A 23,347-nucleotide genomic window follows, 5' to 3' on the forward strand; every position below is an offset into this window, starting at 1 on the left:
CTCGAAGTATAATAATAAAATTAAAATTAAAATTAAACTAATTAAAAACGGACTTTTCTGCAAGGACATTATCCAGTAATTTTACGGATTTTTTTTACGTTAACTTTTAAAATACAAAATTGAAATACGTAATTCAAAATACAGGTAAACCACCACGAGTGCTTTAATATTTAAACACACTGTGCCCAGTTTTACTAAAAAAAATATTAAAAAAATTGAGTGTATTTGACTCCATTAATAACAAAAATGTTGTATTTTACTAAAGGATGAAAAGGGATAAATGACTAGCTTTAATAAGTGCACAGACAGGACTAAGTATAACAGGATAACACACACACACACACACACACACACACACACACACACACACACACACACACACACACACACACACACACACACACACACACACACACACACACACACACACACACACACACACACACACACACACACACACACACACACACACACACACACACACACACACACACACACACACAGTTCACTGTCTTTGTGGGGACTCTCCATAGATGTAATGGTTTTTATACTGTACAAACTGTAAATTAGATCCCCCTACACTGCCCCTGCCCCTAAACCTACCCAAATCACAGGAAACATTCTGCATTTTTACTTTCTCAAAAAAAAAAAAAAAAACCTTATCCTGTATGATTTAGAAGCCTTTTGAAAAGTGGGGACCGCTGGCTGATCTCAGGTTTTACTATCCTTATGGGGGGACATTTGTGTGTGTCCATATACACAAGGACACACACACACACACACACACACACACACACACACACACACACACACACACACACACACACACACACACACACACACACACACACACACACACACACACGTGCGCGTCGTGTTTCCATGTTTTATGGGGACTTTCCATAGGCGTAATGGATTTCATACTCTACAAACTGTACATCCTATCCCCTTACACTGCCCCTGCCCCTAAACCTACCCATCACAGGAAACATTCTGCATTTTTACTTTCTCAAAAAAACTCATCCTGTATGATTTATAAGATGTTTTCCTCATGGGGACCTAAAAATGTCCCCACAAGGACAAGGATTTCGGATATTGCCATCTTTGTGGGGACATTTTGTCCCCATAACGTAGGGATTACCAGGCCACACACACACACACACACACACACACACACACACACACACACACACACACACACACACACACACACACACACACACACACACACACACACAATATTGATATGTATCAATATTTGTATTATTATTATATACATAACAAATTATTTTAATCGGTTACATTTATATAATATTCATTGCTCTTATTGTATTATTTAAAAAAAATAGGCTATTATAAAAAACATACATATTGTATTAAAACAACACAATTTATTAATAATTATTAGGTTACATTATAATAATTAATTCATAACAACCTTATAGTTTGTAAATTATATAAAATGATGTATGATAATTGTTGGTTTAGTTGATCCTATTGCTCTCCTCTTTTGTAAGTCTGGATAAAAATGATTGTGTAGGCCAAAATGTAATAATTATTAACAAAATTATTAGGCCTACTTGTTTAACAGTGTTGTTGCTGTTATTATTGTAGTTGTTAATGATTTATTTATCTTTTTCTGCTACTTTCCGTCATATTTTTGTATAACATTTGCAGTCAGTCATCAAATCAGTACACATGGGAATTCAGGTTGTCTGGGACACTTTTTCATTATCTCAATGACAAAAAAAGTGTCCCAATCAGCCTGAATTCACCCTACCTAAAATGATTGAGTTTCTTTGATCATGTAATAATCATCACCCTATACCGGCGATTTGGCAGTAACTGGACGGGGAAGCAACCGGAGGACAGGCTGAAATAAATCCCCCCGTGGGCGGCGGGAGCCGAGAGGGTGTAGCCGCGGAGTGCGCGTGCGCTCGTGACGCGCCAGACTGCTCTACTACACCGAGAAGGAGAGTGAGTACGTCAGTACATCAGAGAACAGCCCGAGCCCGAAGGGACGCCTGACAAGGAAGAAGTGGCCAGTCCCTTAAAATATTAAGACAAGACCTTGGAAAGCGAGAGCTTGTTGTTTTTTCCCCTCAGTCAGTGAATGTGTAGGTGACACCGGAGCATGTCACTATGACAACGTTCGGACTTTACATAGTAGCCTTCATCATCATTTCAGTTGGGGCTCAATAGATATAATAACCGCAAGAGTCGTTTAGGACTGTCATTTGTCAATCCTAGAAGAAGATAGCAAAAGACAGTCATGGAACAGAGACTTGGCACAACGATCAGCTAGCGTTTTACGTACCCAATCTACAAGATTAGAGGAGCAACCGAAGACAGCGCACCTGGAGCGGCTCGAGCAGAATGGATTTCAGCACCATTCGGAACCTCATCACTCGATACGTGAGTAGAGACGCGAGCACTCTCGCCAACTTGTTGGTTTGGTTTGCTCCATTCCGAAAGGCTGCAGTGCTTGTGGTAGACTACACATTTGTGTGTACTTTAAAGCAGCAAATGACACGTTGTTTATAAATCTGCCCGTTTACAAGGCGTGCGTGCACCACTTTTGAGCCTCCCTTGTGAATATATAAGCTAGCAATGGACGCAACCGGAATTTACAGTTACTAATCTCGGGCGTTTAAGTTATCACTGCGGTTCGGATTGACTGTGACCTGAATTCTCAAGCGAAGTCACCGGTGTTATATTTTAATGCCTCGTGATGACACTGAGCGCATGAATGAGAATCACAGCGTGTGTTATGAAATATCAAAACTGGAAATTGGCCTCAATGAATCAAAACAGGCGCGGATGGACAGGCGAATGAAAGATATGAGACGTTCGTGTAGCTACCATTAGAAACACCTCATGAAACCCCAAATCTTATGTTTTGTTTGTAAGAGCATGTTTGATTAAACTAAAATCTAACAGATAATTTAAAAAAAAATCTTGTTTTAACAATCAATTTGTCTCAATTTCCTCCCGTAAAATAGTACTTTTGGCTAAACTATAGTGTTTAAGTCAAGCTCAACCATACAACCAGTTAGGCTACTGTAAACAGAAATCGTTCCTCATTACAGAATACCTATTTTTCTGTAATTTAATAGACATGGAAGTTTATCAATAAAACCAACATTTTACAGTGACAGTGTAATTTGGACAGAATTAACTCATTTTGTTTGTTTAATTCTGGTTTATTGATTTAATTTCTTAGCATTTAGGTTGACCTCTTTTATTATTTCGTTAATGTGGGTGGGTGGGGATCATTCCAAAAATATAAAACTTATTCTGTAGCATATCTATCAGAAGTTCTATAAAGGCTGAATCAGTAAAATTACGTTTCATTCCATCATTCCACAATGTTGCTCTAATTTTACATTTACATTGTTTTATTATATAATCAAATAGTTTTCCTAGGCGGGTTCAATTCAATCGATAGGTTACTGTATGCCATTCCTACACAGATTAGACCTGCTTTTAAGCCACTTAGCCCTCAGTATACATGATAAACCAATTGTCCAAGCTGTTGGGGGTTAGAGAAAGAGATTTGCTCAGTAACTGAATCAAGTATGTGCAGGTGCCAGCAATCTAAGGTTAAGGACATTTTACTATAGACAACATTGACTTTGATGCAACTTGTTAGTTCCTAATTTAAAAAACCTAAGACAATATACTATATTTTTACTTTAGTAGTGCATAGAATCCCGCTTTTGTGGTTAAAAACTTGTACTATGTAAATACAATAAATTGAGGATATTATGTTAGGTCATAATGTATAATCTTAGGCCAATTTCTGTTCTTGAATCTTAAGTGGTTTATATTCTAAGAATGTTGGTTGGTGGCTGAAATGGTGAAAAAGCATATTAAAATTGTATGAGTATTTAGTTCTCCATCACTGAAGGCCATATGCATCTGTTATTGTGTGGTCTGTCACTGTAATCAAGCTGACAGAATGCAAACAGATGAGCAAAATCTCTTGCGCTGTCTAGACAGTCTGTAAAAAAACAGATGAAAAGATGAAGAGTGTGCGATTAAACATGGCGTGAGCAATAATGGTCGTGTCATGTCACACACACCTCTCACCTGCCTGTTTATATGTTTGTATTTTGTTTGCTCAGGTTTTTACGGTAAACCATATAACACATGGGCTCAACAACAGCGCCAGTGTGAGAGAGTTTGGGGGACATATGTTCACTTCAGTGTTATTTTGGTATTAATTGGGAATTTGGGATATCATATTTTAGTTATATTTTGAAACCTTTTTGTTTTTGTATTCTCTATATTAGTAGTATAGTTGTGTTGTTGTCATTTTTTTATTAAAATAGATCGATCAACTTAATTCACCCTTAAATATATTCTAGATAGTTCGTTTCTATTTCAGTTTTAGTTAAACTAAATGAAAAATGAGAAATGTTGAGAAATACGATTAATTTATTTTCTACTTTATTTCATTTTAGTTGTATTTTTAGTTTACTTTAAGGGCTCTGCGCTGCTTATGTCACTAAATATTACATTTGTTAATTATTTAACAATAATAATGACCATTTTTTTGCACCATTTGCTTTGAAAAGATCTTTTGACTACTTTAAAATGTTGGCATGGTTATTCAGTTTATATTGTTGAGCTCTGCACACGGCAAGGTTACCTCAAACAAAATCATATTTGCATCGGTGAGGTTTTAGAAAAGTGCTTAATTTGAAATGCAAAGCAATAAAATGCGAGTCTTTCTTTCTAAACTTTGAAATTAATTTATCCCAAGGAAGTTTAAACATTTTTCAGTTTTGCTGGAAAACAAGCAGTTCATTTATCCCATCTTAACCGATCATTTAGAGAGAGCTGTGTCATGAGATCGGATGGAGTGTGTTAGTCACATGAATCTGTGTGTGTGTGTGTGTAAGATTGCCTGTGAAAAGCACAGTCCACCCCACTGCTCTTTGATCTAATGCGTGGTAATGCAGGTTGGCAGAGTGAGAGAAAGGCAAATGAGAGTACCGGGGAAATGAGAGGGGAAGAGAGATGGAGCGAGAGAAGACAAGAAGAGAGAAGGGTGGAGAATGAGATGGGTCAGAGGAGATGAGAAATAAGTCCCTGCGCGGATTTGACTGGCTCAGACAACAAAGGAAGTGACAGTGGAATGATTTGCTTCCACCTGTAGTAGCGCTCACTTCCAGAGTCGGTCTGCTGAATGGGCATTTTGTATGTAGGAAGATAAATATGAATTGGAAATGTGAAACCTGTTTTAATACGCTAAGCTCATCATTTTTCGTTCAGTTAGAATAGTAGGTTAGATAAATGGAAATGATTGTCTTCTTTGAAGTCCAGCGGAATGTTTCTGGATTAGATTAGAATTCAAGCATGTCAAATGTATCAGTTGCATTCCAAATATGCTTATTCTTAAGTGAAGTATGCGTGTATTTTATTCAGCATTCAAATGTTTCAACTGCTTTTCGGTATTCAAATAAAAGTAGTCATTTGTAGGTTGATTCTCCCTAGAACAAAGTAAAACTCTGTGCTTTCAAAACATTGAGCGTTCCAACCAGCAACAATTTTAACCAGTGCTGTAAGTTTGGGGTGGGGCCTTCTTTTTGATCGACCAATGGCAGGTGGGGGTAGTTTTTTGGGGGCTGGTTTAAAGTCAATTGAATTGAGTAATGTCTTACTACTTACTGATTATTATTATGTATACAAGTGAAACGGTACTCGGTAAACATTCTAAATATTATGCTATACTACCACATGACATGTTCTTAATAGAATTTAGTGTAAAAATGCCTTAACTTTTTCAGTTATTAAGAAAGAAATGTTAAAAATTGTGGCTCTCTTGTATACTGCTATTATTGACAAATGTAGTATTCTACATATACAAAAAAGTCATACTGTTGCTGCAATATGTGTACTGTCCTGTTTTGAACATAGCAAATTACTGGTAATACAGAACAATTGTCCAATACGCAAAATCATTAGCATGATAAAACTGGTTTCCAGCGAAGAGGCAACTTCCAGCCATCACTGGCTTCTGAATAATTTCCATCCATGACAGGAAGTAGCATGACTGCCCATATCCTGTCTCAGGAGGCTGCGAGGTAATTTGAGCTCTTTGTACAGAGCTCATCTCATCGTCTGTGGTCAGCATCAGCAAAGACTTGGAAATCATCCTACATGATCAGGAATATGTTTCTGCTGGTCAGACATGTGAAACATCATGGGAAGTCATTACAAGCAAGTTCATACTTCTCTTTACAACTTTAAACATGGTGGTTCATGGTGGTTTACAAACATGGTTTGATAAAATTCATCAAGTAAGAGAGTAGACTCTGTAGTTGCATAATGTGCAGAGGTAGAAGTATTATTTGGAATGCATTTAAAATATGCAACCGTCACTTTGCTGATGTCCGTGGCGTTTTTCTGATACTGTGACTATCAGAATAGCATAAAACCTTATTAAATTGATTATTTCTGTTGATAATTTGTATGCACAAATTAACTGGAAGGATTTTTCTCTTAAATTCTTTTTAAAAGAACTGATCCGATGGACATCGTAAGAAACATGTCTTTAGAAAACACACTGACATCTGTCTTGAGCATTTAAAAACGTGCAGATTTAAGCTGGATTATTGTGTATAGTGTACACACTGGACCCTTTGGAGTTTGGATATGTTCATTGTGATTACTAGCTGGCTGGGTTTACAAAAGCTTAAAAAATTGACAGATTATCTTTACATAGGGCATTCAGAAACAAAGCTTGCCTCTTTCCAACTGTAATTATATTTCCTGTGTGTTGAGAAAAAAAAACATAGATTAAACACAATATTTTTCTTAAATATTAACATATCTAGTATCTACACTGTAAAAAAAATATTTAGAAAAAAAGTTACCTGGTTGCCTTAAAATTTTGAGTTAATACAATGAACATTTTTTGAGATTCGACAACATTTATTACAATATTATTAAAAGATTTTGTAAGCATTATGGGTAATTGTGTGTGTTTTATTTCTGATGATGCAGTGAAACATGCCAAATAGTGCTATTTTCACGATTTATCAAATTTATTATGTGGTTCAGATACAATAATATTTTGAGGTTCTATTTATTAAACAAATTTGCTTCATTGTATCAACTCAAATTTTTTATTTCAATTAACTCAGAATTTTAACGCAACCAGGTTACTTACTTTTTTAAGTTAAACCAACAAAAACCAACAGAAGCTTTTTACAGTGTAGTTCATTTCCACTGGGAAACATGCAGAAAGTCGCAGTCCATAGTTTTGTGGCAGGTGCCAGCGAAGATAAAAATGTATCTTTTTTGAGTGGCAACCGGATCATCTTTAACTAATCACTGAACAAATTAACAACCAATCATATAACATTTCACTGAATGAGAATATCGGAGTGTTGAAACATGTTAGAGAAGATTGATCAAAAAAATCTCATACAGACATATACATTAAAAATTCTGAGCTTGTGAATGTGAGCGCATTAGTTGGTTTTCCTGGTAAAAATACAAATACATGCAAAATGTCACATATCTGTAAATACAGTCAACCAAAATGTATTCAGACGCCTTCAACATTTTCTCACATTATTACAGTTTATTCACTATTAGAAAATGGTAATAAAATATGACAAGAACAGTTTAACTCAAGAAATATGAGTTAAACTGTGTCAGAACAAATTAATCTTGATAATGTCAGATAACTTTAAGATATGTAATGGATTACAATCAACCAATCAGCTGTCACTTGTTACATTTAAGTACACAATTAGATAATATTAATTTAGCCCAACCAATTTCCAAGCAATGCTTCATTTTGTTCATTCTGTGGTGTAAAAGGTTGCATTAGCATTTAACGCAAAGTTTTTGGGTATAATATGTCAGTTTACTTTTTTTTTGCCATCCTCACTTACATAAATGAACTATAGTGTCCTGCACCCACTAGTAAAAAAATCTGGTGTCTGAATAATTTTTGGTTTGACTGTAAATAGCATTTTATTGATGATTTTACTCATAAATTGAAAACCCCATTATAAAATCCCTTAGGGTTATCTCGAGGGAACCAGTGGCGATTGGCGAATTAGTCTTCCAGGTTTTGAAATCATGCCTGCACCACTCTATTTATTTTGTAAATATTTATCGTTGCGCATTGTGTTTCATTTCACGTACTATTATAAAACGATTGTATGCGGTGTATAATGCACGGTATGCAATAAGCTTGCCAGGTTTGCCAAACATAATAACGTATTGCGTGATTACAGCATTAATGGAATTTAATGGTGCAAGCAACACACATTTTATCAATAAAACCAGCCTAATGCAACACTTTAGATCACATCATCCAACACGGTGAATGCCAGAAACCAGCTGACCGAGCTAAGAAAAAAAATACAGCTATACATCACAATCACTGGTTTTACTTTATCTTAGCTTACTCTGTCTCTTTTTGTAATTCCCACAACAAATGTGAACGAACCAGATGTGGGTATTTACTGTATGTGCGTTTCTTATGATGGATCAGGTTGGTTTAATAAAGCTAACAGCAGTAGATCAGGGTGACGCTGTTGTTAAAGGATCAGTTTATGCTAATTAAATTCTGTCAGCGTTTCCCGCTTCCCCTGATGTCATATTGACATTTTTGGCACTGCTGGTTTAGACTGCTGAAGAACCGTGCACATACACACGCAGGCGTACGAGCTTGTTCACCATTCATCCCGCTGACAACGGATGCTGACCCGTGGACCGTATCCTGGAATGATAAATGATTTGTTGGCAATCAATATGGGTGATGAAATGATAATCATTATCTTGACGCTTGACGTGTCCATCATAGTTCAACTGAAGTTCACCGTCTGTGCCCTTATTTACAGAGTTTGGAGGTCTGTGAGAAAAGACTATAAGATTTTTGCAATAAAATAGCTAAATGTGTTCTGTCAAACTCTTGTTTAGACTCTTCCCATTTGAGCGGTCAGGTCCATTCCATCTGAGCAACTGATAAGTGACAGCAAACCCTGGTCCCTCAGGGTCTGTCAAACAGTACCACCATGTGATTCTTTTCTAAGTGGAATGATCTAATGACTGTTGCTGTGGTCAGACATGATGTAATAATGCTGATGTTTGTCCCTGGATTTGAGCTCAGTAAATAAAAGCGCACTCAAAAACTGTGGGGGGAAAATTATTGTTTGTTTGTAGCTTTGGGGTGGAAACATGGCTGTGTGAGTGACAAAGGAAAACGCTTGATATATATATTTTTTACACGCTCTTGAAGAAAACTAATAAAGGTCAGAAAGACATGGTTATGTTTTGACAGAATTGTCACCTTCCATAAAAATATAAAAATATCAGACTCTCCTCTCTTCTCTCAGGCAGAAAATAGTGTGATCCAAAAAAAAAAAGTGATGCATTTAACACAGCATAAGAGTCACTCTCCCTTGTTCTTTCTTTGTATATATATTCTTCAAGAAAATATTATTTTTATTTGACAGTCACATGATAGGGCCTCTGTGAGAGTATTTGTATTGGGTTTTCTGTACTTTTTTAGAGAGCAAGTAAATCTAAACGCTTGTCACTGAGTTTGTAGGTGACTGGACTATAGAAAAACCAAACCCTTCAGTCGTAAACTTTACAGCCAAAGACAAGAGTGTAGAGACAATTCCATTTGAAAGGAAGGCTTAGGATAGAAACCAGCAAAAGACCTTGGGTTTGGAGTTCTTGGGTGTAACCCTGTTTAGACTCCCTTAGACTGTCCTCCCTTAGACATGCTGCAACAAGCAGAGTTGTTCATTCATTGAATTCAAGATTTATCTTTTTTTCCGATTTATGTTAAAATGATGATTTAGAACTCTCAAAGACAAAGTTCTTTTAGGCTATGTCCACTCTGGTGCATTTTCAATTCAACACAACGTTTTTAAAGGAAAACGATTCGTCGATACTAGCATTTCCATTGTGTTTCAGAAAAGTTCAACGTCCACACCACATGGTCGAAAGCTCGTCACATGACCAATCATGCACACTAGACATGTGCGCACAAGTGTAAACAGTTGGCGATTGCTCTAATAGCTTACTTCTTGCATGTGCATGTAGACACCTGCAGTAAAATGCAGAGTTTTACTGCACAACGGCTGCTAAAGTGGACACCAAAATCAGCAAAGCTTGCAGTTCCGTCTCCATGATATTGATTGCATTGTCGTCAACGCTGGTCTGTTATTGTTGTGTTCTGGCCGTGTAATTGTCATACGATAGGAGCCTGCCGAATCAGGGATGAATATGCAATAATCCAGAAGACCTTGGGTATTTGGTCCGCCAAAAGTCTCAGTTTTGGTCAGTCTACACTGAAACGCAACCCCAGAGTGTTCAAACTAAAACAGGGTCTGCAGAGTTTCCAAAAGTCTTCGAGGGTGTGGTGTGGACGCCAGTTGTAACCGCAGTAAAAGTTATGCATTTTCAAATGAAAACACACTAGTAGCGTATACGTAGCCCTAATGTTCTCTCAGATTAATGAGGCTTTTTTGATGTGTGATAAGGAGGGACTGACTCATACTTCAGACTGCTCAAAGCCACTGCAAATGCCCTGATAAAAACTCAGTTGTTGTAGACCTTCTGCTCCCATATGAAGTACTGCAGCTCTTGAGGGCTTACTGCACTCTTAATGCAACAGTCAGAGGAAAAAGCCACTGGAATAATGGCCTATTGATGGCTGTGAAATTGAATTGTACTTGTTAAAAGAACACATGACCCTCCACTCGATAGCAATAGAGAAGTCTGAATGCCATTGAATGGGCAGGTATTTATTTGAAAGAGGATTTTGGGCATTACATTTAGCTTAAAGATAGGGAGAGTGGAGAAGGTGTGGAGGGATTTGTTCGAAACGAAACACGACCTTCAGTGGAACCAAAAGTTTTGACATGAATGCACAGTGACTTGTTTTATCTCACTTTATTTCCCTTAATCTTTAGGAATGTTATCCTTTATTCCTTTATGAAAAATGAATCTGTCATCATGACAAAAAAACTAAACAAAACAACAACTGCTAGCCATTCTCCAGAGATCCCTGCAGAAGATGTGCAGTAATAAAATGTTTTTTGTTATTCAACAGACATTTCTTTGCTGAGTCAGACTGTCTTAATATGAAAGTGTTGTTGAGTTTATGCAGTGAACCCACAGATCGATGGAAGCATTTACAAGTGCTCATCTGCTTAGATCCAGGTGTCCCTGCCTGCTGGGAAAGGAAATTCACGCTGCACTTGTTTCGTGCTGACCTGAGATCTGTTTAACACTGCCTGATGAACAATTTAGGCCCTGTTTACACCTGGTTTTAAGATGCGTTTTGGTCAGTGGATGATGCAGTCTAACATGGGTCTGCATTATATCCTGCAACATCTGGACAAACAAGGGATTTCTGCGAGGATCCTGATGGTGGACGTTTTAGCCCTTCAACACCATCATCCCAGCACTCCTCCAGACTAAGGGTGCGTCTCAATCAGCTCCCTAGTTCAGTAGTCAGGGCACTGATTAGGGAGTCAACCCATTGACTTTTGTCCTGATCAGTGCCCTGACTACTGAACTAGGGAGCTGATTTAGACGCACACTAAGGGTGCTTTCACACCCGCCTCATTTAGTTCGGTTGAATCGTACTAGAGTTTGTTTCCCTCTTTGGTGCGGTTCGTTTGCTCAGGTCTGAAAGCAGCAATCGCACTCGGGTGCGCACCAAAAGCGGACCAAACAAGCGTACCGAGACCTCCTTGAAGAGGTGGTCTCGGTACGATTTCAAACGAACTCTGGAGCGGTTCGTTTGTGGTGAGAACGTGATCCGACCTCGAACAGAAACAACTACAAAAGTACTGATCATTTTTGGACTAAACCAGCTGCCGTAGTTAGCTGCACTGACATTGTGTGCATGATATTATTACCTGATAGATCGTTGGAAATATTTTTTCGGGAAGATGAGCATGTCGAGAGTTAATAATTAATGTACACCTCCTCTTGAAGTGACGAGCGATGCACTCTCGCCGTCTGCAGTGCATTAGAACGTTGTTTCACATCGCATCTGTGCTTCATTATAGAAATGTATTTGCATACTGTGGTAAATACACACAGTGTAGTAGATTGTGGCCAGGGACAAAACCAGCCCGCGCAGTCGTCTCTCCATATTGTTAAATTATAGTTTGCTGGCTTTGCCTCTTCTGTTGGAATTTTCCCACACGTAAATTCTGACCAATTGAAAAGCAGTTTAGGAAATACGCCATGGCCAATGACTGATGTGGATGTTGTCACGTGCCTGCGTTTTGGTTCGTTTCAACTGGTTCGGACCAAAGCAATCAGTGTGGTGTAAAAAAGGAACCAAAAAAGCTGAAAAATGCAACAATGTATAATTGTTTGCCCTTGGTTCGGACCAAATGAACCGAACTAGAGATGTGAAAGCACCCTAAGTTAACTCAGCTCTCTGTTATTTGTCAGTGAAACACCAGCTTTCTGACAGATAGGTAACAATCACTTCTGTCCTAATTTCTTGGAGAACATGGTACGTTTTTCATCTTCAAAGCAAACTTCAGTCGATAAAGTGTAAATTCCGTCTGGCTAGTGCACTAACTTTTGTGGCCGTCCGAATGCATTCGACCACATAAAGCGTCTACTACACTATGAAAGCAATCCAGTAAAAAGCGTTTTTGACTACCTCTGGTAGATTTGGAGTCTGTTTACTTCTGAATAGCATTGTCGACTTGGGATCCGAATCCGATCAACCAAAATGCATCTTAATACCAGGTGTAAACAGGGCCTTAGCAGTGAATGGATTATTGTGAACTTTTTTTTAAAACAAATTCTACGTATTCTACAGGAGAAAGATTAAGAATTGTTCCTTTTTGTCCATGCTAAAAGAGAGAGGGACATTCCATTGAGTACACGCATTCAGTGAGGTTTTTGGTTATTGTACATATATAGTCCTATTACAGCATTTTCTGAAATGAATGTTTAGATTGAAAGAGATAAATTTAGAATGTAATGGTCATTTGGGCTTTCACAGGTGTCCAGATGGAGGTTCCATAAATGTGAAACGTAATATAGTTTTTTAATATATATCGCTTGATTTATCAAGATCCATAATCTAACCTTCACTTGTCCTCATTCGCTATTTCTGTTCATCCTATCCCATCATCACTAGAAACACTGAATGCTCTAAAAGAGATTAACCTGACAGGAGAGTTCTGCCAAAAGTTCTGGTCATGTGACCTCAACTCAGTTTGATCCCATAAGGCCCCAGGTGGTAAGAAACAGGACAGGAAGGCACAGAGAGATTTATTGGAAAATATATTTTGTATATATATTTTTTTAAATATTGGAATTTGTAACATCTGTTGCATTGAAGCAATAAGACAATTTTTTGAAACCAAGTGGGCAAATTAATATTGTGATTTAATACTCATATAAATATACACCATTCAAAAGTTTAGGGTCAGTACAACATTTTTCTTAAATGTTTTTGAAGAAATTAATGCTTGTATTTATCAAGGACACAATTATAAAAAATAATAGTAAATGCATTTTATAATGTTCCAAAAATCCTGAAAAAAATGTATTACAATTTCTACAAAAGTATTAAGCAGCAACTGTTTTCAACATTGATAATAATGAGAAATGTAATTTGAGCATCAGTTCGGCATATTATACTGATTTCTGAAGGATCATGTTACACTGAAGACTTTGTCATCAGAGTAGAAAAATACATTTTTAAAATATATTCAAATAGAAAATTTAGTTTTTTATATAGTAATAATAAAATTTCACAATATTACAGTTTTTTGACAAATAAATGCAGCCTTGGTGAGCATAAGCAATGTTCAGAAAAACTCAAAATTGTGTTTAGAATATAAAGTTTAAGTCTTAGTTTAATCTGTTTGTACTGTAGCTGAAAGTTTTGTCTGTCCAACAGTGGAGCTATTTGAATAGAATAAAGGGGTGAAATAGACAACAGACTTACAAGACTGCCAATCAAGAAAGCTGCTATCATCTCATTGCCCTTCAGGCATTGTGTGTGTAAGTGCGTGCGCGCGTCAGTCCAACACAAGCAGTCCTTGTCTGAGCGACTCAAAAATGGACCATGTGACGTACTGTGCTGGGGATCTACAAAGCTAAACATAGGGGTTGGAAACTGACAGCACAAAATGGACGGCCATTAACAGTGTGACCCAGTGACTTCCAGTTCCCCATAGACCTGTGCTATATCTTCTGATAATGAGAAAGGAAACAAAACGTCACACTTTGTAATACAATATTCCTGAGAGACTTTCCACATGTTCTGATGATGAACTGCTTTATGCAGGTGCAAGAAAAATAGGAAAGTATCGTAGATAACAGTAAAACCACAGCCAAAGTTACTGTGCTCATTCATGCTAGTCTAGCCATAGTACTACCACATATCAACTCACACACTGGATCTGTATAATAAAATGCTCTCTTTTTGGGTCATAGTGACATTTAAAGTGCTCCATCCATCCATCCATCCATCCATCCATCCGTCCATCCATCCATCCATCCATCCATCCATCCATCAATCCATCCATCCATCCATCCATCCATCCATCCATCCATCCATCCATCCATCCATCCATCCATCCATCCATCCATCCATCCATCCATCCATCCATCCATCCATTGGATGAAGCACCATTAAATGTAAACATGGCAATTACTGCCTGATTCTAAATTTCTGTGCCCATCAGGCTGGATTATGAAGACTAACATGTTTGTCTGCCTTCCTGCTGGTTTGCTTAATTATGTATGAGATCAAAGTCACGGATGAAGTCATGTTATTAACATGCCCAGGACTCATGATGATTACAAGATTAGTACTCCCAGTGAGGAGGCTACTTAATGAGCACAGACTAATTAGCCAGGCGCCACACTGCCTATTAGAGATCTCTACCGCCAAGAAAAGTTGATTTGGTGATCGCAGAGCCTGACTTGTTGCAATTTGCATATTACATCATTCAGATTATAGAATTATAACGTTTGTTGTCGAAGAATGAGAACAGAAGAAGAAAGGTGACCTGGTGAATAAATAGAAAATGAGATGTTCTTTTGTTTATTTTTACCCAGGCAGAGGGAGAAAAAGAATTTACTATTGGAGACATCCACTGTTGCCAGATCTCTCCTTATGAAGTCTTTAAAGGCGTATTGCCAATAAAATTGGCCGTCATTACACTTGTAGCAGCACTACTAGGATGAAATCCAGCCAGCTTTATAGTCAAGAAAGTGTGAAGAATGAAAAAGCTGACATAATTTCCTAACATTTACTTTGAACTCTCCTCATTTGAGTACATTCTCTGACCGTGGGCCATTTGTGCCCAGGAGCACAGGAAGCTGGAACACTGATTTATTAAGAGTTGGCAAATAAAACCAAACCTCATAAGAGCACCTGGCTTTTTCGGCAGCTCCATTTGCCAGCCTGGTACATTAATGAATGGAGGGATAATAGTTGCTGCGGTCTGTGATTCTCTTTGACCCCAAGAGAATATGCTGGAATTACTCATGATTAACTAGTGGTATTGCATATGATGATGGCATTTGTTATTTTTCTGATATTTGATATTTGAAAATATTTTTTCCCCATAATCCCTAAGGACACAATCCATTCTTTCGAGTGGCTATTTGTTGTTTTGACAATGGTAAGTTGAAATGGATGAGAATATTAATGGGCTATCATTACCAGAAAGTGCCTGTGGTCAGTTTAAATTGGAATCTGCTTTCTTTTGTTGCTGAATACTAATGTAGGTGGGCAGACGTGTGTACTGGGTCAGGAGGATCATCACTTAATGATGATCCTGGACCCATCTGACCCACTTTAGACCTGGATACAATAAAAGCCTAAAGCAACATTTTAAGGTAGTTACTTGAATAAACTAATTCCTGACTGTCAACTGATTGTTAACAACGTTTTGCTAATTTTTAGCTTGTTTGAGTGAAGATTCAGGCTCCATCTCCATATTAGCTCTCCTAATCACTGCAGTACTGTTTCTCAACTGATCTCATTCTATACTCTTAAAAATAATATTGGCATCTGTGTTTTTTCTTTCTTACTTTAACATCCATGGAATGTTTGTTAAAGTAAGAAAACAGTGGGAAAAGAAGGTAAGGTTCTTTGGTTAGTGTTAAATGGTTCTTCTATGTCAACACTGCAAAAAAAAAAAAAAAAAAAAAAACCTTTTTTTGCACCTGTTTTTTTGAAAATATTGGTTCGAACTGGTATCTTGCACATTAGGGCTCAGCAGAATCTTGTTCTATTGACCTATTTTATCTTCCCTGGGGGAATATGAGGGCCCAAAGATAGATGGAGTTGTTAACACTCTTGGATGTTTGCTTGCGTATCTTCTTGTGGATAAGCATTCTTATATTCACAGGAATGTCTCCACTTTCACTCTGTATCTCAGCTTAAGATGAACTTAACTGTGCGAGCTGAAGATGAGCAAAGAGGTTGGTTGAAGCGACAGTCGGATCAAGCGTTGTGTAACATTAAAATCACACAGGGAAAAGCCGTTAATGGGCACAGCATAGAGCAAGGGACCTCATAAGACTCAATCCTTAGAGTCTCTAGATGATAAAGCAGTCTGAATGAAGACGTTTCTTTGAACCGAGGAACAGGTTGAGAGAGTTCATAGTAGTTTCATTGTGAAGTGGAGGATTAAGCCAATTTAGTAATGTTAGTCTGAGAGTAGAAATTGCCCTTCATTGTGTTACACAGTAAGAGGGTCCATTCCGTAGAGGACTCAATAGTATAATGAGAATAATGGGATGATATAGCAGTATAAAGTCCACATAATAACGTTAGAGATTCTGTGATACCCCTACTGTAGTTGTGCAGCTGTCATTGAGAAGAACTGCTTTACATAATTCATAAGTGAGGGACAAAGAAGCCTAAAGTGATGCGGAAATAGATCAGAAAATAGAACAAACGGCAGGATGTTTTTCGACTGAACAAAACAAGACGTATATAGGGCCAGATTTACAAAACGGAGCAAATTAGCATGCCAGCACATTTCTAAAAAAGCAATGCTGTGAGTTGAAAATTCTGCAGGTGATCTACTGATGACGCACAAATAAAAGACAACAGACGCAGCCGGATCATTTCCGTAATGACCAATGCAATTTACCCTTGCTTTTTTAGTCAGTAAATAACGGCGCAAAAAACAATCAATTGACAAGTGCAAACCTTAATAAATCACTTTGCCTGATTCATTTAAAGTCCTGATGAAATCAAAATTGACCCTATTTATTTTGTTAGCACATATTACAGGTCTTAGGGTGAACAATTAATCCATGCAAGTTAATACAAAGAAAAAAATATTTTGTAGTGGTAATCTTTAATCAAAATCTGAGAAGTTACTTCCGGTCTGGAAACGACATTCCTTCTCAGATGACGGCAGTTTGACGGCTTAAGCCCGGTTACAAAAGCAGTTCCTGAATGAATCAGTGTTTTTGATTCAATCCATTTGGTTGAGTGAATAATTCAGTGATTTGCTCATAAAGAGTCACATTCATGACTGAATCCGCATTTTCGATAGCATTAATATCAATGAATGGTTCATTAACGCTCTCATATAAACCTGTTGCCAGCTACTGGTGTAACAATGTAATGTGCAGTTTCATTCAGTTACGTTCAGTTTAGCTTGCCACATTAATATAAATCCAGATGATGTCTGGCTGTTTAACGACAGCTTTGATTCCCGCGTAACAATAAGAGAGTTGAAGCATTCTGTTTTTATAATATTAATTGTACTGTTTACAGTCTTTTTTTGTTACATTGTATGCAGTTTTTTGTGTTTTTTTTTTGTTGTAAAGCGAGACTTATCATTAATTTGTTACCTTTAGTCTTTGTAACATTCTAATTTACATAAAGAAACAATCATCAGATTAAATGTACTATTATTTACTTTATTTTTCAACAAATCTTCTAGCCTGGATGCCAGCCGAACTCAGCCCTGCCCACAACATTTGTGCTCGGGCGGTTCGTTCTGGACTCAATCCATAGAGGAGTGATTATGCCCGAACAGAAACCGTTCAGACCAATGAAATCATCAGGGCGGGCTTTAAACGATGACGGACAGATGATCAACAGTAACGTAATCATGCACGTCATCAAAGGGGCTTGGATTATATTTGTTCAAATCCTAAACGGAGAGCTTGTTTGTATATGCATTCATCTTCACTATTTCTTTCAGAAATTATGATCATGTTGGTAAGTATCTGTGTATCCTTAAAATCGTTTTTTTTTTTTTTACAACACCGCCAAATATCGTTTATTTCAGCGTGCGTGCAGACAGGGTTGCCAAGTTTTACAACAAAACCCGCCAACTACTAGCCCAAAACAATAGCTTCTCGGGAGGTTCTCCGGTGGAAAAATGGCGTTTGGGGGGGTAAAATGTGTGTTATTTTGGCAAGGTTTCCTGCTAATATTCGTACTCATGGGTCTATATATCACATAATAATCTCTTCAACAAGCGAACATGGAAACAATCCGTGGAAAAAAACGCAGACTTGGCAACACAGTGCTGTTGAGCTCTGTTGACATTTGACAACTAACGTAATGCGTCTCTTCGTTGCTCTGATTGGTTGTAGGTCTATCCAGTTGAGGTCTTTCCTGGTTCGGTTGAAACACGCCCCATAATCACAGCCCAATGGAGTCAGATATTCTGACTAGAATTGAGTATGACCATGTCAGGCTACAAATCTTCCTGACTTCCACTACAAATTACTATATCGATATAAGACTTTGGTCATCCCACCCACCCATAGAGCAGAAATACTTGCTTGTTGAAATGTTCTTAAATGTGTGGAGACATTTGGCACTCAAAGTAGGATTGTAATGTAGCTTTGACTTTTGGAGTTAGATGGCTTGAGGCTGTATAACCGATAACTGAAAGTCCTCTCAGATTTCCTTTTCTTGCTTCTCTTCAAGGTGCATGTTCTGCTTATGTAATGTTTGTCTATGACTTTCAGAAATGTTTTCTTTTTCCCACAGTCTTGAATTGGACAGATTATGTTTTATTCAACGCTCTGGTGTGGGTGCACTGACCATTCTCACATTCTGTAATTCAGCTGTCTTATATTTCAGTGTATGGACACATGAGAATGTTAAACATCACTAATGGTGGATTTCTGGCATATCCTGAGCTTACTGAAAGTCATTGGCAGGTAGAAGAGGCAGATTGCGTAACACCCATTTTTTGCTGGAAGATAAAAGCTGAAGCTCTATCACTGATTGCATGGGAATTGAATGGGAAGGGGGCTGAGCAAGCTTGAATCAATGCAGTTAAGGTTCATATGGTTCATCACAATTTGTGACGTTACCTGACTTTTAGAATTTACAGCCAGTGATATGAAGATGAATTTTGTGTTTCTGTAAAAGTTTAACACTCCTAAAGTGCAGAAAGTGTGAATAAACCAGAAGAAAGGACAATCAGATTTGTGCTGATGGATTAGCCAACTTGATGGAGAGTTCTCATACTGTTCTGATTAATGTAAGGGTCATTAAATGACGTGTGCCTTTTTCAGGTTGATAAAGGAATTTTTACATGTGTGACTTTTTAAAATCTTTTAAAATAATTTATGTTGTTTTAACAAACTGAAGTTTTTTCATTTCAATTTAAGTTACCGGTTTTCTCAGTCGCTTTGGTGCATTTCTCACATCACTATTTACATTTGCACAACAACCTCCACAACCTTTAGTTATTTGTGCTCATCATAGTAGTAGTTTCTCATTCCTTCCAACAAATTGCAAATGCTTTTGGACATGCATCAATTGCTTTCATACAACTCTCTGCTCTTTTATAACATTATAATTTTCTTATGTCATGTCAGTCAAAATGAACTACACTTGTGAATGCTGAATAGTGATTCCATATAAAGTCTTTTTTCTTTCTTTCTGAAAATGTATACTAAATTGAAAAAAAATCTCTCAGCTTTCACTGATGAGCAGGTGTGTGTTAAGCTTTAGTTGTATGTATGTTGTATGTTCAGTTCCAATATGTACTGCAATATTGTTTACAGTTGTGCACAGCTCTACCCAAAGGAAGTTTATGTTTGTTATAAATAAGGGTGTCTTTTTTCTTTTGCACAATGCTGTGAACAAAATAGAATTGCAAAGAGCTTACAAATCTGAAACATACATATTCAGTGTCTTGTACTCAGTTACCTCACTAAATGCAGAAATGTGTAATTTTACTGTATTTTTCAAATGGCTGTGCAAATAGTAGTGCTGTCTTGAGCATTTTCAGGTAGTGCACCAAGATCTGACTTTTTTTGCATTGGAAAACATTTACAGAGCAAACTGTCATAAAGAAAACATGACAAAGCCATTTGACTATCTTGTTCATAAACAATGGTGTCAGGACTTTTCATCTTGATGACACTGACACTTTCATTGACATGAAAACTTGCCTTTGAGGAATGAGCTATCCATTTTGAGCAAGTGACACACTTTTGTGGGTTGTCAACTAGGTTCAGTTTGTACTAATTGTTTTGAGAACTGCATTAACTGTTGTGCAAATGTAAGTGATGTGAGAAATGCACCAAAGCGACTGAGAAAAACTGTAATACATTAAGTACATGTTGGAATACAATTATGCCTTGAAAGAAGTGAAAAGTTTGACAATTTTGTACTCCTTGGGCTCAAGGTTGTAAAAAAATGTGCTTCTTAGTATGAGGATATAAAGGGTGGGTGAAACACTCAGTTTCAGTCAATCTCATGTCAATCTTGAGTACCTATAGAGTAGTATTGCATCCTTCATATTTCCGAAAAGTCTTTAGTTTTATTATATTTATAAAAGAAATATGGGCTGTACCGAGTCTTTCCGGAAAAAAAACGAGCGCCTGGAGGCGTATCGTGTGGGCGGAGCTAAAGAATGACGATCGCGCACAAAGCGGTGACGTCCTCAAGCGTGGAGAAACCCTTGCTATCGATCACATTCAGCTAATAGATATATGATCCAGAATCAGATCCGGAGGCTGTAATAAATTGAACAGGAGAAGCAACAACACCAGGACGTCCGTCTCTGTGGTATGGACTGTATTTAGTGGCCTGTCAACATTTGTGTGTGTTAACTCGCAGTTTATGAGGACATCCCTTACGAAAGGAAAATATATTTACCAATATATTACTTGAAATATATTATAATATATTGTAAATACATGAAATAATATATTGATGGTATTATACAATATATTATATATTCCTGTAATATATTGCAAAATATACAAATGATTGCCGCTTTCATATATTGCAATATATTGGAAAATATTAATATTAAATCCCATATATGTGAATATATTGCCTAATGTATTACATGATATTTTCCAATATACTGCAGTATATTTTTGTTTCGTATGGGATGATTCGGTTTATGGACTATTGTATGCGACTAAACCTTAGCAGTAGCAAGCAAAAAGGTTTTGCACGTCAGACTAGTGTAACGTTATACATAGAACAACAATGGAGTCCGTTAGTGCATTTGAATGACGAAGCACGCGATCGTGTCGTTTACTGATGTTTACTCACACGACGATAGCCAACGGCACAGACATTTGAAGCAGTTTTACTCACCGACCGTGAACCTTTATTGCTGGGACCGCTCCGTCAAAAACACACTTCTTTGGTATGATTTGGTGAAGTCCTGACAGCAGTGACCGTGGAAATCCACTTTGCGACGCGACTGAAGCGATGTTGTGAAGCTTCCCATCATTTCTGTGTTCAAATTGGTTCAAATGCAGCGCTGCCTTCCCAGAATGCTGTGCTGAAGCGTTTAAGTCGCTTGATGTCACCCATAGGAATAAAGTGGAGCGCGGCGCAGACTATAACGACATAAGTGTTCACGGACGAGTGGATCTGCAGCTGAGCGAGTGTTTATAGGCGTGCATTTCCTCTCTCGCTCTAGTCACGCGCGCGCACCCTTCCGGGAGAAGAGCCCGTACGGCCCATACAAGGACCTTCCGCTCTGTCGACGTCAAGCCGACCCATACTCGAAAAAAACTCTCCGAAACTTGTGAGAAACCGGAAGGAATATTTTTGACACAGAAATACAACATTAGTTTTTGAAACTTTGTCCATGTTTAGGATGGGAATCCAAGTCTTTAACAGTGTAAAAAGCTCAGTATGCATGAAACAGCATTTCACCCCCCCCCCCCAATGCTGCTGTTTTTACTACTATACACTAGATAGATAGATAGATAGATAGATAGATAGATAGATAGATAGATAGATAGATAGATAGATAGATAGATAGATAGATAGATAGATAGATAGATAGATAGATAGATAGATAGATAGATAGATAGATAGATAGATAGATGGATAGACCATGTCTTAATTGGTGAAGAATATTTTTACAGATTTAAATGTGTAGAATGTTTTCTGTATCTATTGCACTGGTGAAGAGATTGCTCCACGGTAAATCGACAAATCAGGTTTACGCTCTCATGTTTAGTTTCATCTGTTCTTCCGCTTGGGGTTCACAGTGGGGGCAAGAGTGAATTATTCCACTGCAGTGTGCTGTCAATTAAAGCTATGGCTCCATTTTTCAATTAGCTGGAATGCAGGATCTCTGGCTGAGATGAGCTAAACATTGATCCTTATCTGAATCAAGTGATCTATCTATCTATCTATCTATCTATCTATCTATCTATCTATCTATCTATCTATCTATCTATCTATCTATCTATCTATCCATCCATCCATCCATCCATCCATCCATCCATCCATCCATCCATCCATCCATCCATCCATCCATCCATCCATCCATCCATCCATCCATCCATCCATCCATCCCTCCCTCCCTCCCTCCCTCCCTCTCTCTCTCTCTCTCTCTCTCTCTCTCTCTCTCTCTCTCTTTGAATTCTCAAGAAGTTGTTCCTAAGGCTGTGTTAGGTTCACACTATAATTTAAAGAGATGCTAGAACAAAGACAGTTATGCGTTGCTTTTAAACAGTAAATTGCTGAGATACTTGAGAAAATGAAAGGCGAATGACTGGACTTCATAAAGCTAACTTACAAAATGGATATTCATATTCTGTTCATTTCCATCAACTCTTCCAACAGAGTCCTGATATACAGTCTACGTAAAAAATACACTGATTGCACTCCTTAAGGCTCTGTCTGCAGAACTTGCAGACGTTTATGTATATGTCTGAAATTGGGGTGTGCAGCATTAATCATCTAGGATAATAATAATTTTTTTAATGATATTCAAGGTGAAATTATCGAGCATGTCACTCACTTCGCAAAAAAACGAATGCAGAATGTTCAATGTCGTGGCGATGTCACTTTGTAAAGAAACACTTCACTCTTATAGACTGAACACCT

The 23,347-nt window shown here is 37.6% G+C and overlaps 1 protein-coding gene across 6 annotated transcripts in view; it reads left to right on the plus strand.

Annotated features, from left to right (window-relative positions):
- The first annotated feature begins 1,979 nt into the window (after positions 1-1,979).
- The window catches only part of atp11a (ATPase phospholipid transporting 11A), a 94,946-nt gene continuing 73,578 nt past the window's right edge, over positions 1,980-23,347 (plus strand). For all 6 annotated transcript variants that reach the window (XM_067441063.1, XM_067441064.1, XM_067441065.1 and 3 more), the window contains exon 1: positions 1,980-2,415. In XM_067441063.1, the coding sequence (XP_067297164.1) occupies positions 2,377-2,415 (39 nt within the window). In that variant the 5' untranslated portion in view covers positions 1,980-2,376. The remainder of the gene's footprint in view (positions 2,416-23,347) is intronic.

The sequence above is a fragment of the Pseudorasbora parva genome, chromosome 4, assembly GCF_024679245.1.
Source record: "Pseudorasbora parva isolate DD20220531a chromosome 4, ASM2467924v1, whole genome shotgun sequence".
NCBI classification, from domain to species: domain Eukaryota; kingdom Metazoa; phylum Chordata; class Actinopteri; order Cypriniformes; family Gobionidae; genus Pseudorasbora; species Pseudorasbora parva.